This window comes from Bacillus rossius, chromosome 2 (genome assembly GCF_032445375.1).
Source record: "Bacillus rossius redtenbacheri isolate Brsri chromosome 2, Brsri_v3, whole genome shotgun sequence".
Lineage (NCBI taxonomy): Eukaryota > Metazoa > Arthropoda > Insecta > Phasmatodea > Bacillidae > Bacillus > Bacillus rossius.
The window spans coordinates 126231835-126246893 of NC_086331.1; the positions used below are offsets into that span (position 1 = coordinate 126231835).

General features: G+C 34.3%; 1 protein-coding gene across 2 annotated transcripts in view; it reads left to right on the forward strand.

Moving 5' to 3' along the window:
* The first annotated feature begins 1053 nt into the window (after positions 1-1053).
* Positions 1054-15059, forward strand: part of LOC134529791 (scavenger receptor class B member 1-like) — a 259546-nt gene continuing 245540 nt past the window's right edge. The window contains exon 1 of one of the 2 annotated variants that reach the window (XM_063364240.1): positions 1054-1209. In XM_063364240.1, the coding sequence (XP_063220310.1) occupies positions 1110-1209 (100 nt within the window). In that variant the 5' untranslated portion in view covers positions 1054-1109. The remainder of the gene's footprint in view (positions 1210-15059) is intronic. The other variant, XM_063364239.1, reaches the window with a different exon arrangement.

Consider the following 15059-nt stretch of genomic DNA (forward strand, 5'->3'; position numbering starts at 1 on the left):
CGGGCAAATTTACCGAAATTAAATTCGAAGGCTTGCAAATAAACTTATAATTTTCAGTTAAATTAAAACTGTTAAATAATTAAGGATACCTATAAAATTTAATTTAATAATAACAAAACGAAAATTCAAGATTCACGAAACGACTTAGCAATGATATATTTAGTACCAAAAGTGTTATTAAAAACTTATAAATATATATACTTATATTAGATAATTATTTGAATTTTATATTGCACGATCTACCTGTTGGCTTCTGGTTCGTGATCCGCAAAATACAAGCTCGAATCCCAGACGAATCGAGTCCGGGGTTTTTCTTTTTCGTTTGTAGGAGATGTCCTACCCGGGTAACCGAGCTGCGAAAGGCAACGGAGAACCAATGTGGAAACACCTCGGCGATACGTCACCAAACTTTCATAGTATGAAATCTGACAAGGATGCACGCTGATATCACATATTACGAAATACGAGCATGTAAATGTTTTGGAAAAATATTAATTATCTTTATTCGTAAACGCAACATTCATTGTTATCTGTAAAACATGTTGTGTCTACAGCACGTGTGGAAATAAGTAAACTATGAAAGTGATGACGCCGGGGATACTGCAAATACTAACAGGGTATAGAGTAAACTGCATTTATTTCAGCTAGCATCGACTGCGAAATATTGAATTGTGCCGGGGATAGAAGACGCTAGGAAAATAAATAAAGAGATCTGGTATTTGTGACTCAACTGAATCTAAAAGTATTGAAAACAAGTAAAAGATAAAAAAAAAAAACTCATTTCTTATCTTCTCTGCTTCATCGTCACGTACTGGGACTTTAAAGCCTGATTCAAGCCACAAACATAGCTTCGCTGCTTCAGGAAATCAAAATGTTTCTATTTCTGTTAGACGCCACTCAATTCGATTGCGCGAAAAAAAAAAGTTATTGTTTATTGAAACAATCGTTGAGTGTTACAGGAGACGCAAAAATGTTGATACGGCACGTTTAGCTCAGCTCAATTTTTCCATTATTTGTGTATTTTCTTTCGGGGCGCATTAAGTGCGGAGTGACTGCCCGCTCTCGCTGTTCGGATAGTTCGCGCTGCTCTCTCCACACAGACGGTCGAGATGAGTGCCGGTGTCGCTGGCTCAGTGCTGCAAGACATCTGCCAGAGATACTTCAAGGAGACGACCATATGGCCGCTCGTGATCTCTGCGGTCACCAGAAGTAAGTTATCAGTAGAGATCCGGAAATTACGCAGATTCGTCTGGCTTCAGAGTAGAATTTAAGGTAATAGGTGTGCTCAACCCATGTTCGCTTTCCCATTGGTTGATTTCTTAGCGAGGGCATGTTTATCCTTGTTAATCGGCACTACCCGATTAGCTTACTTCTCCCCTAGCTGGGTATCGTTGGCTCACGGTCGTAGAGGGGCGTGTCCATATAAATGCGGTCCAATCATGAACACAGTGCGAGAGTGTGAAGGTTTGCATTCTGACTTGCGACTTAATGAATGCGCGAAATATCCGTGTCTCTAGTTATCAGTAGGGGCAGGTATTTTTCGCGAAAAGATCTGAACTCCTATTAGACTGCAACAAGGTATACCCGCAACTGTGGCTTCTTTCTTGTGATTGGCGGTCGTCTGCGAGAGAAGTCGTTGCCTTATTTGACCGAGCCACTCAGGACGCTTTTGCTTCCGCACTGAATTATTGTGATTCGTGTTGTAACAGTCGACATTTAACTGAAAGAAAATCACCCAATAACGGAACACAGACAATGCTACAGTGTTTTAACTTTCAGCTAGTCTCGAAATATTTTCGCAAAATCTGCATGCCCCTAGTTATCAGTTATCTTCCGGCCATTTACAAACCAAAATTAAAAAAAAATTAATATGCAGGTACAACTGCGTAAGGATATTACTTTTTTTTTGTGGTGTTTTAGAGACGAGCACTGTCCAAAGAAGATTTTATGTCTTAAAATATGTAACTAATCAAGTGTGTGAAATTTGACAAATTCTCACGGTAAATATGTTTACACCTGCCTCAAAATTCTACATGATCGTTGTTTGTATCTCGACACGATATTTCATATTGATTTTCATAACGCTGAAATTAAAAAAGCGGTCTGTTCTTATGTTATATCGATTTTCACTACCAAAAATAGTATCCACCTTTTTTTAAAATAAATTTAAGTAAGCCATCTTACCATCTCCAGGATGTTGCAAAAATAGTTTCGATTCTGGCGGCCAGATCCTGAATGTATCGCGTTGAAAGCCTCTTATTGACTGACTGGTGTTGGATCAGTAAGACCTCTCGACTCTTGAAGACTAACTGTTTTTGGATCAGGTGAGACCTCTTGCCTCTTGAAGACTGACTGTTGTTGGATCAGAAGAGATCTCTCGCCTCTTGAAGACTGGCTGTTGTTGGATTAAGTGAGACCTCTTGCCTTTTGAAGACTGACTGTTGTATAATCAGGCGAGACCTCTTACCTCTTGAAGAATGGCTGTTGTTGGATTAAGTGAGACCTCTTGCTTTTTGAAGACTGACTGATGTTGGATCTGGTGAGACCTCTTGCCTCTTTAAGACTGACTGTTGTATAATCAGGTGAGACCTCTTGCCTCTTGAAGACTGACTGGTGTTGGATCCAGTGAGACCTCTTGCCACTGGTCTTGTGGCACCCTCTTGACCGCTTGCCTACTTCGGATACAAAATGAGAAAAGAGGAAAATGCACTCAAGAGCACCAGGAATAAAGTGTAAAGTTGAGATATATTTTTTTATAAAAGTAAAGTTTTGTAATTAAAATGTTTTTTATTACTGCAAAGTAAAGATATTAAAATTTGTTTTATTTTTAAACTGCATATAATATGATTAAATTTAATTCTGAAATGATTAATAACTTCAAGTGTACACTAAGTATTATAATTTTGTGCGAAATTTTACTCAGAATCTTTTGACAATTTTTTGATGATATTCAATATTTTACTACCAACCTGTAAGGGCATGATTTTTTTCTGGTATTAAGCCATTTTTTATATCTACTAGAAGGGTACTGATAACTGCTTTAGGAAGTGGGAACAGAAGTGAAATGTTGAGATTGTACAGAATATGCTTCCAATAATCTTAAGACGTATTTATTATTAATTTGTGGCCGTTTAAAATTGTATTTGTTTACAGTAACTGAAATTAAAAACTTACTGAAACATAACACACTAATTAATTTTAAATTTTACAGATGCGATTATACATTACGACCTTCCTGAATGCTTGGAAATAATTTATGTAAGAAATTTTTTACCGCAAGGATATTTTAGGGTGTCGGTGGTTATAACCTTTTTCAAATACCAAAAAAACATTAATTAAGAATATTAACTTTTAATGTAAGTTTTATTCTTTGTCGTTTATAAAGTAATTCTGAAAAGGTGGCCGTTATAAACTAAAAGCGATTAAAATTGCAATACCTTAGTAAGTCACCGGCAATTTTAAATATTTAAAAATTTCATAGATAATTTCTTCGGTAATATCAAAAAACTTATCATAAACATAATGACATCTTGCCAACTGTTATCGTTAAAATAAGAAACCACTTATTTCAATATGTCGTCAGTTGTAAAAGGTGTAAAATAGAGTAGGTTATGATTTTATCACATGCTGTTGTTGACAGAAATATCTGTTAGAAGTTTGGTACAGTCAGTTCACTAAGTCAATTTTACAAGCATTTTGATATATTTCAAACTATATCTATTTGAGAGTTAAAGAAAACGATTGAGAATTGTTATCTCAATAATTAATAGTAGTCATTAACATACGGTGAATACTTAACAATCGTAAAAGACTTTGCTCGCCTTAACGATCACGAGTCAATAAAACATTAATAGGAAGAATACGTGTATAAATATTGTAGGAGAAAACATATAACAGAGCCATTCTAAATATAGGCTTATTACTTCATTTTTAGTACTTATGTTTCATAATTTTTAGATAAGTAGGAAAATTACTTTTTAATTACTTTTCCCAAAGAAATTATATTCAGTAGTGATTTAAATTGAATATTTTGATTAATATTATTTACTATTCGTAAATTATAGTAAAAAAATTGTGCTTATATACTTTTTCAAGTGCTACAATATAATTGAGGTTAACTATCCGTATGTATTATTTATTGATATAAATTAAAATATTATTATTGAATACAGTTATAATTAAATATTATTTAATTATTAGTGTTAAAAATTGATTATTGGTTATTTAATATTTACAAAATAAAGAAATAAATTTGATAAAACATTTAATAACAAAATTGTAATAAAAATTAAAATCGAACATCAAATTAAAATATTAATTTGTATTATTTATTATTAAATTGAATAAATTATAAATATTTATAAAAATAAATTAACAAATTTAATGAAAACGTTTTGATAAAAATTAAAAGTGAATTATGAATTAAGAAAATAATAAATATTAAAAAATGAATAAACTGAAATTAAATTTTTGAATTTATTATTAAATTTATTTATTTTCTTTTAAAATATGAAATAATCAATAATAAATATTTAAAATTAAGAATCTTATAATAGTTAGTACAAATTATGTCATATATTTATTATTCTCTAAATTTTATTTATTTAATTTTTCAAATTTAAACTGAACTTTATTGACTGTGTTGACAATCTTTTTCCAGCCCTTTAATTATTTTATTGTAATGAATTTTTTGCATGCAATTAAAACTATTTTTTAATGATACCAAAGAAGTATAACTTCTCACGCGCGTATTTAAGTACACGCACCCATTTTTTTTTATGTATTTTTACCAGGGGAATAGTCTATTTTCGATATCATTTTTCTTCTTATTCTGAAATGATTGCCTGTCCGTAAACAGATTAATAGACGGCAAAACACAACGCCACAGTAGAGCGACAATGTCAAATGAATTAGCCATGACCTACAGTAAGGAACCATCTTACAAATTTTATATAAAAAAAATCGGTGGGGCTGTACTGAGACTTACGGCTGTTGGTTTCAAGTGAAACTTCTATGTTAGTTAGTCGCTTTTAGTGTAATGGTTTAAAATAAAAACAATAAAAACGAGACATTGACTACGTACTAAAAATTTTAATTCAAAACAGATACTAAATGGTAGCTTACGACGAAAATTCTGTTTAACATTGTCCTGTGATATGACAAATGAGATACCGAAGGCATAATATAAAAATTAATGTTTTTTGGTGAACGTACAATCTGTATTGCCCAGTGTTGTCAGTTCTCTATACACAATCACACGAATCATCGCGCTATCACGTCTGAGTCGTGAGCTACTGAACACTGAACACTGAACAGAAATTTTTTCCGAACCTAAATTAAAACTAAGTGTATTTGGGAGGTCTAGGTAAGGAAGACTTAAGTGCGTCTCAGGCCGAGGCCTATACAGTTAGAAAAATGTTAAAGCAAGATGATACACACCTTTTCTTCACACTTTTTCTGTTACCCATATGTTTCGCTGTGATTTTTTAGACGTTACACGTCAAAATGATACGACAATTACCAGTCTGGATTTGAACCTATGTTCTCTGGAATACGAATATAGTGTCTTACGACTCGGTCCATAAACCTCAATAGTATATCTTTTCTCATCATCAGATTGCCTTGTAGTGATTCCTTATGCTACAGGCGTGAGTGTACGATTATTGCATAACAGTACAAATACTGTACATAGTTTCAGACTATAGTACTCCATGTAGGCTATCATCACATGTCTTAAAAAAATATTGACATCTAATATAATAAGTACAACTATCAAATATTACTGTATCCTAAATTTTAATTCACGTCTTTTGAGTATATCCTGTACTAGCGCGTGTAACTACATGCGATTGTGTTTACACATTTACCATGGGTGTAGACAGTATTTGTGGAAGGGGAGGGCATAAGCCAGTCCCTCCTCCGGAAACTCTTTTACAAAGATAATGCTTGAAAATACATTTTTAGGTTAGTTGACGATCCCTTAAGTAGGTACTTTTTGAAATTCCTGCCATTGTAATAAAATTCTTTGTCTTAATAAATCTGGCAACCCTATGTTCCCCCCCCCCCCTTTTTTTTACTACGCTCTTGACACTTATTGTTACAGAAACAGGTTCCTCTTTTGAATAAGCTTCTCTGCACTAATACCTGTGCCTTGTTAACAGAAGTGTATACAAATATACGCATCAAACAAACAAAACACAAATCTGTTTAAAGAAAGTCACTATCTATGTGAATATCAACAAATTAGGTATAGTTCATTAAATAAAATTTCTACTGACAAACAACATTTTAAATAATAGGTAAATTAATTCAAGATGTAGTTTCGGACAAACGCCATTACTGATTAAACTGTATGTCATGACAAACATCAGTCTGTTTGTGCCTTAAGATCTCTTTTCCGAAACGTCGCAACTGTTCTCTTAGGAATCATATACTGTGTTAGTCTGCGCTATTATCGTTGTGGTTTTCAAAATATCTGTTATTTTCGCTCAACTGTTGCTTACGGTGTTTGTCTGTGCTGTCATCGCCGGGTTCACCTGTGCGTCTCTGTGTAGCCGCTGTGTTTTCAATTTTTATCTGTTAAGTTTCAGCGTTGATTTATTCTGTTTGCCGTTATGCACAGTAAATTTTCTTTGTAAATGGAACAGAAATATGAATGTAACCTTAACTATTTGTTAATGTGTTTATTTACATGAAAATAACTGTATCACTACAAAATAGTGTTACCATTTATGCTTCGTGTTGCCCCAGTACCTCGAATATTTAGTTTTTTGCAAACAGTTGTTTGAATAGCTTTCCAAGGATTAGCTGTGCATGTTAAGCACGGTAAAACAAAAGAAAGCTAAAAGTATTATATAAAAAAGTTTAATTTTCTGTGGCTTTAAAACCAAATAAATAAAATGTTTATAGAATAACTTCATGCTTGTAAGCACACACATATTTTAACAGAACACACTCTTTTAATATCTAACATTTTTTTCAAAATAATTTTACCATCGACATTGCAAGCTCTTTACATATTTTTTTACTAGTCTATAGTTCTATATAATTATTGTACAGCGGGACTGTAAATTGGTTTGCAGAAAATCAACTAAAACATTGCCAGACTAGTTATACAAAAAATTATGAAATTACACAATTCATGTTGAACGAAGAACATAAGAATACATAAATTTGTTCGTTACCGATGTTAGATGTTACTGCACGTGTTAATGACACACGAAACTACAGTAAACTCGTGGAATAACATCATGTCAGTGTTAAGAAAACTGCAAGTATCCGCTCTACCACTCTGGTTCTGGGGTAGAGCGCCTGCCTTGTGACTTGTAGGACCCGGGTTCGCGCCCCGGCTCCTTCAAGGCGGATTGCCCAGACAAAATGGCGGCATTTTCTCTGGTAGGAATACAATCCCTTGTAACAAGTCAGGCTACCAAAGAAACGGTGGGTGGAACAGAAAAAAACCTTCCAGGTGGCTTCCAAATGGGGAGCCCGTTTCTTTTCTTGGGCTCCCCATGCGGTGGCCATTCCGGGGGTTTCTCCGGGGGAACGGAGTTTTGCTAAAATATTTTTTGTAGTGTTTTATTTTTTAGTAATTGTAGCATTATCATTCCAATATGTTATAAATAAAGCTCAAACAAACATTTAAAACATTAAAAAAAAATTTGTGATTGTACAAAATTATTTTAATTAAGTGTGCATCAGTCAGTGAGTGGTTATGTGTTCAACCATTTATCGGTATATATTTTCTTGAAGTATTATTGACGGTTAAATTCTAGTCATAAACCTTTGTTTTGTAGTATTTTAGCAGTTTTTGTCGAAAAAATATTTATAGGCACATGAATTTTATTCCTAAAAATATTATTTATGTAAAACCATATAGTTTTCAATCAGTAATATCTTCTTTAACACACGCTTTTATATATATATTATATATATGTGTGTGTGTGTGTGTGTACCAGTATAAATCAAGATGTAAATAAAATATTCTATTTGTTTCAGCATGAGCAAAGCCTTTGATACTTTCCAACATAATCTTATAATTAAAAAATTGTCAATTTTAGGCCTCGTCAAGCAATGTGTAGTAAACATGTTTTAATTATCTTACAAATAGACGCTTTGCAGTCAAATTTGCAATTGCATGGTATGAGGTGTTCCGCAAAGTAGTATTTTATCTTAACTACTCTTTTATATTTAATAAATGATATTCCAACTGTAATCAGAATTGATCATGAAAAGATGCTAATGAAAAAATATATATAATTGGGAAATATGTTTGTGAAACTATTCAGCAAGATATTTCAGCTGTCCGGATCTGATTTCCAAGTTAACAAACGTCTCTCAATTACGATAGCATTTATTGTATAACCTTTAGTAAATACAACTTATTTAATAATTCAGAATTATCACACAGTAAGTAATGACATTAAACGTGGTGTCCTCTTTTAAGACCTTCGAGTTATATTGGATGCCAAGCTTTTTTCACCAACATGTAGATAATACTATTAGCAACACATGAAGATCTTTAGGTCTTATTAAATTTATAACTTTCTCTGTATAAAAAGATTTTAATTAGAGAAGAATTGAAAGTATGCAGAAAAAGTTCTTAAGTTAATATTTAAAAATTTCAGGCATTTAAATTATTTTGAATTTGCTACATTCCTATATAACCTATTTGCATTTTCTATTTATTAGACGTTCGATCAGTGATGCACGTTTTATTAAAAACATTTTATTACCATTTTTGTTGGTTCAGACATAATGACTCGGTTTGGATTAAGAATTCCAACTTGCAATTACAGAATTAGTGACACTTTTAAAACCATTATTAACTATAAAATGTGTAAAAATTTATAACTCATTTTGAATAATCTACAAGTATTCATTGGTAAAAATTTGGAATATACGTATTTATTTTGTTTACCTACATCATTTTAGTTTCGGTTTAAGATTTTTGTGAAAACCAAAGTAACCAATTTGTTAGGTAACTAATCTTTATCTATCTGTGTGTTGTGTTGTTTCGTGTTTTGTCGCATTGATGTGTATCAGTGTATAACTTGTGTTTTTGTTGTTATTTTGTCATAATTCGCTTATAGGTGCTGTAAGGCACAAAAACTGAATTTCAATTAGATCTGACAGTTTTAATGAAGCAGGATGATATGCTACGCAGAATTTATTTTTGAATGACTGCAAGCATTCGAAATGTACGAGCCTATGTCTCCCCTAGAGCGCCTGTGCTGCTTGCCCTGTGCCAACAAACTACACTACACAAAACGATTATCCCTCGCATTTCAGCATCTTAAAAACACATTTTGTAGACTTTAAATAATTTATTATAGACATAAAAAACCTTAACATCTGAGTTTTTTGTGTTCAGTCACAGAAAACATTACATAAGAAAAGCCTTCAATATTTGCGTTGGATTTGCACTCATTAAATAATGATCTACAATTATTCCAGTTTGCAAATATGTTAATTCTATGAAGCTAGTTACATTACAATTTTACGAGTAAGGCCGTTTTCCTCATCCCGTAGAATGTCTAAGAAATTTCGGCAGAATGGAATACTAGGTACCTACCACATTTTTTTTTAATCGTCGTAATGAGAATACAGTGCTACATATATTTTTGGAAACATTTCTTTCTTCTCGTCCGCGATCTGGATATGATTTGTAATTGCAACTTTCACCGTCTGAAGCGCTACCTATCTCTACGCTTTAAAGTTAACCTGAGAAACAGCTAGAGGGTTGACAGCGCTACCTACCGAGTATTCTATACACTACTTCGAGGACAATGCTGCTGTACTCATTCCATGGAGGGTGTAAGAAAATATGGCAGAATTCCGTCTCGTCCTTTGGACTTATGCCAGATTTCCGTTATGGTACTTCCCGCCTTTTTCGAAGAGGCCAGGTGGAATACAGCCATTATGGTAGTCTTCCGTCGGCATACATACAGTTAAACACAGGAGTCCATGGAAAACTGATGCAATATAGGTATTGTGAAATGAAAAAAAGAGTATCCTCGTAATGGAACTATAATAGAGTGGTATGATGAAATAAAATAAAAAACCTTGCAATATGCATTTTATTTAACAAATTAAAAAATATAATTTTTAAAATGGCTTTTTTGATCTAGCTGGTTATGTTCCTAAAAATAAATATTTTCAATAATTACGTATAAAAAACATGTATGTACCAAAAACTGAAATCAAGTGTAATTGGAATGGAAAGAATAGCGTAAAAGACTGTACCCACGTTACGTTCTTTAAATGATTCACGCAATGGGGAATTTGGATTTAATACAGTTTCTTGGACACACGCCATTGCAGTTTGGCACTGGTTGGCATGGTAAAAATTCATAAACACAAAATAAGAAATAAAACTGATAACATAAACCCACAGCCCGAAAACTCCGTGGAAGGAATTTTCATGACTAAATTCCTTGCACGGAATTCTTATGCTGTCTGATATTTTAAGTCTGGATGCGTCTGTGCTGTCGTCATTGTGTTTTCCGTTACACCTTTTCATGTTCATCGTTGGGTTGTCTGTTTGACGTCAGCTGATTTAGGCTTGTTCTCTGTGGGTTTGTGTTTTCATTTTTATTTCTTATTTTGCATTGATGCATTTTTTTCCCCGTGACAATCAGTGCAAAAGTGCAATGGCGTATGTTCAAGAGACTGCACCCAGCACGTAGACATCTGATCGGTGGGTGGCACTGGTGGGCGCGTGTGAGGGCGTTTCTTTCGCCGCCCACTAGCGCTCGGGCGAGCTTCGCGGCAAACTGGGAACTAAGGCCCGACAATGTTTGTTTCCCCGGTGGCTCCGCTGGGCTCTTTATCTCGCGTCATTTTTTCATCTGTTTGTTGTGTTTTCGTATCATTGTTACAGTGTTTTGGAAATTTTTTTCATCCACCCACGCACAGTTGGCGATGTTTGGTCTCTGTTCGAATTTTTTTCTTTATTTTTTTCATATTACTGACAAGCACTAGGCCTTATAGCTGCTTGTTGTTTTCCCGTGTATTTGACGGCTCGGGTCTTCGTTGCTTGTAAACACGTTTGTCCTTGGTTTTTAGAGTTTGTGTCATGTTTAGTACAATATAAATTTTAATGATCAAAATAATGATCATTTTAAAGTATGATTTTATATTTACTTATACACGAGTTAAATATAAAGAAAATAACTACCTTCATTAACGTTATTTCAACAACATCGTATATTAATTAAAGTAGGTATCAGATTTGCAGGTGTTATATAGGAAATACCTACGGGATCTTCCATGTGTTTCTTGTTACTTATGACGAATGGTATTTCAAAACGTGGTCATTTGAATTATGTATAACATAAACTCCATCAAAGCCACAGAACATATTATAGCTAGCTATTCCTTGTAAAAATTATGAGAGCCAGGGTCATTGGGAATAATTTGGTTGCTTCTCAAATCATTCTTCTATCACAAAAGAACTTTAAAACCCATATTCTTTGATTTATTAGCAGTAAGCCTATAATGAACTAAATTACAAGCGCAAATAATTAATTAAACGTATTGTATTTGCATTATCAAACATTTTGTTGTTTTTTTTTTTAAATTATTATTTCAAATATATTTCAGAGTTTTTTTTTAAGAACAATTGACAATTATTTTATGGATATTTTAGTCTTGCCGAGTAGTCATTTGCTGAGTATATTCTGTACCAACTTAGATGTTCATATTTCATTTAAATATTCTTTGGGTATTAACACAATAAGTTTAACTTAAGGCTTGGGCACTAACTTGGTTTTTGAGGTTTAAGTGTGGCATATTATGAAAGTAAATCAACGTTTCGCTCTAAATTCTAGCAAGTATCTTCAAGGGTTGAGAAGAAGTAAAAGAAAACGTGACAATTCCACGAACACGCTATCAGTGAATAGCCAATAATGTTGATAATTTTGTTAAACAAGAAACTTCATAAATATTGTGTCACATTTCCACCTGGTATCGCCAATGATTTATTGATCTGTCATTTATGTAGTAACTGTAAAAAAATATTTTTTGAACTGATGAGGTGGGTCCAATTTTAACCCAGATTTTTAAACTGGATAAACCTTTTACAAAGGAATTAAATTTCGCAAGTGCTGACTGCGGATTGTAAATGTGTGCTCCCGATTGGCCCGACCTTTGAATATATATACTGTATAGAAGTCGCGAGTGGATAGGATTTACTCTACGTTTTTCAGAAGCGTATGATGAGCAGCTTGGGAACTTCACCGCTGCAGTGCGCTGCCGTAACGCCCTGTATCGTCTTAGTTGTTATTTACACGTTAGAGCGCAGCGCTGTCGCCCGCTGTCATTCCCCGCACCCCTCAACCATCATTCACTGCAGCTCAACGTCGTTCAACTGGAGGGGGAAGGGGTGTTTGAATAGTTCGACACTTGTCCGCTAGGGACCACCACAAGTCGATGCCTCTAGAGATGGTGGCGATTGCGGCGGTGAATTAACCAACTACCTCAAAACCGTAATAGAAATTTTAACCTGGGCTGGCGACTTCTATACAGTATATATATATATATTCAAAGGCCCGACAGAGTGAGAAAGAGCAAGAGCGCAAGAGAGAAGGAACCTATCGCTCTTTCGCTCACTCTGATGCCATTCACGTGTCTTGAACTGCAGATTAACAAGCACGTGGTTGGGCGACATGTAGCATTAAGGAATTATTAGAAATATAGTAAAAATTAATTTGATAATTTTTTTTTTGCTATTGCGCATATTTATCACGCAACCTCAGATAAATGCAATACAGCAATTTCGATTTAATACAATTTCTTGGACATATACTACCCATTTCAGTTTTGCACTGTTTGCCATCGGAAAAATTCACAAAAGCAAGAAAAAATTCATTAAAAAAAAACTAATTTTTCTTTTATGAATTTTTCCCATGACAAGCAGTGTAAAACTGCAATGGCGTATGTCCAAGAAATTATATTTAATCAAAATTTCCCAATCCATGAACCATTTAAAGAACGAACCAATTTCGACCTTCAAATGTTACTTAAAATATAATTGAGTTATGGCCTTAGCGTGCTTTTACGAGACGTTAGAGGGAAGACTGCATAAACACTGCGCTGCGTGTAAATGTAACTGCACACGCGTCTTTGATTAATTTTTCCAAGATTATAATTAGTTAATTTGCATAGGTGATACGTGTGAAATAAAATTTAATTAATAAGCTGATTAATTTTATTCTGGCGTTTTTTGTAAATATTAGGCTACAAACCTGAAAAACTGACAGAAGTTTTGGTCCAGAAAGTATTGCATTGCGTACGACTTGAAAAGGAAGTCCGTTGCATGGGCTAATTAAGCTGGAAGATTTGTAATTAGAGGAAGGGGTGACTTTCTTTTTGGAATCCAACCTCTTTCATAGCGGAGGATGATCCACGCTGCCATACAATTATATACAAACAAAGAAGATGAACGACATAGGTGATACAATGTCCTTATTTCGTAATCGGTTTGTTTCAAAGTGTAGATTATTTACTTCGTGAAAAATGTGGAGGGGGTGGGGCAGCCTCTTGACCTAATAGATATGCACTTGGTCCGTTCATTGAACAGAACTGTCGTATAGTAAGTTATACTTAAGGCTTGGTTTCATGGCCGTTTTGAATTTTTCGTTTTCTCATCATTACTTTTTTTAAAGGCTATTTCTAAAATTTTACCTCGATACATCCTTTAAATTTGTTGTTGTGCCACTAAATATAATATCATGGGTGGATAATTTCACCCAGCAGGGCCGCAACTAGGGGGGAGCAAGCGGGGCATACGCCCCGGGCGCAAAGCTGTGGGGGCGCCGAAATCGCCGGCTTGCATTGTAATTCCTACTACAACTGGTAACAGGTAAAAAGTTTTTTAACTTGCATGCCAGGAATGTCTAATCTGATTTACAATATAACGTCTCAACATATATTTAATGAACAAGTCTAGTGATTATACGGACTACTTTATGGACATAGTGGGTTATGCATGGAAGTTACAGTAGCACAGAAACTGTTACATGTAGGTATGGAAAATGCTTAAATAGCACCATTTTTCCGTGGGGGGGCCCCCGGACCCCCCGCTTTATTGGTGTGGTATGTGCAAAAAAAGAGGGGGGGGGGGGGGGCGCATGAATCCATTCATGTCCCGGGTGCCAGAGACTCTAGTTGCGGCCCTGGCTGCAAGTGATGACAATCACGAAGAATTGTACGCCATTTTTCTACCATTCCCTGAGATTATAGCGTGACAGACAAATTTCATTTTAAAATTCCAAAAATTCAGTTATAAAAATTACTTACTTGTAAAACATTATATAATGGTTATAATGGACTCCCCTCCTTCACAGAATCTTGGCTACGGCCTTGTTATAACAAATGAACTTCATGTAATTACATTCTTAGATACTAGCTACAATCATGCATTGCGATAAGCCTTTACACAAGCACGGCATTTAGTAGCTCTAGGTTTAACTCTTGCTTAAAACTATGTTACTGCTAAAACCGCGATCTATTTTCGGCCAATGGGAAGTTCTAAACAGCACTATGTCCTCATTTGAGAAAGTTATTTAAATTATAACATGGGTGTGGCGACCTGATTCTGCAGTACATTAAGTATTTGGTTTTGTTTATTATGTTCGTACGATGGAGCGAAGCTATAAAAATAACGGTCAAATTTCCGAAGAAGAAAATAATATATCTGCATTTAATTTTGAAATATCCATCATCATTGTGTTAACAATGTTGACTGATATTACACCATTTTTTTCATATTTGTAGCATTGGCACCGTGGTTTATCTAAGGCACATGTCGTTTGGTTAAATGTTCTTCATTAGACTAGTTTGAATCATTGTGAGTGCCAAATCTTTGCAATTTTTATAATACGAGGAAGAAAGTAACCCGTGACTTTGGATTCAAATGCAGCGCAGTCTTTTCTGTGAGCAATCATGTGGCGCTTCAAGTGACTACTGTGCCAACTACTTCAAAGAGTTCGTTGGGGACGCTGACTCAATCGCTACTTTATTTTATAGTTTAGCCTACACAATGAAGTGATTATTGT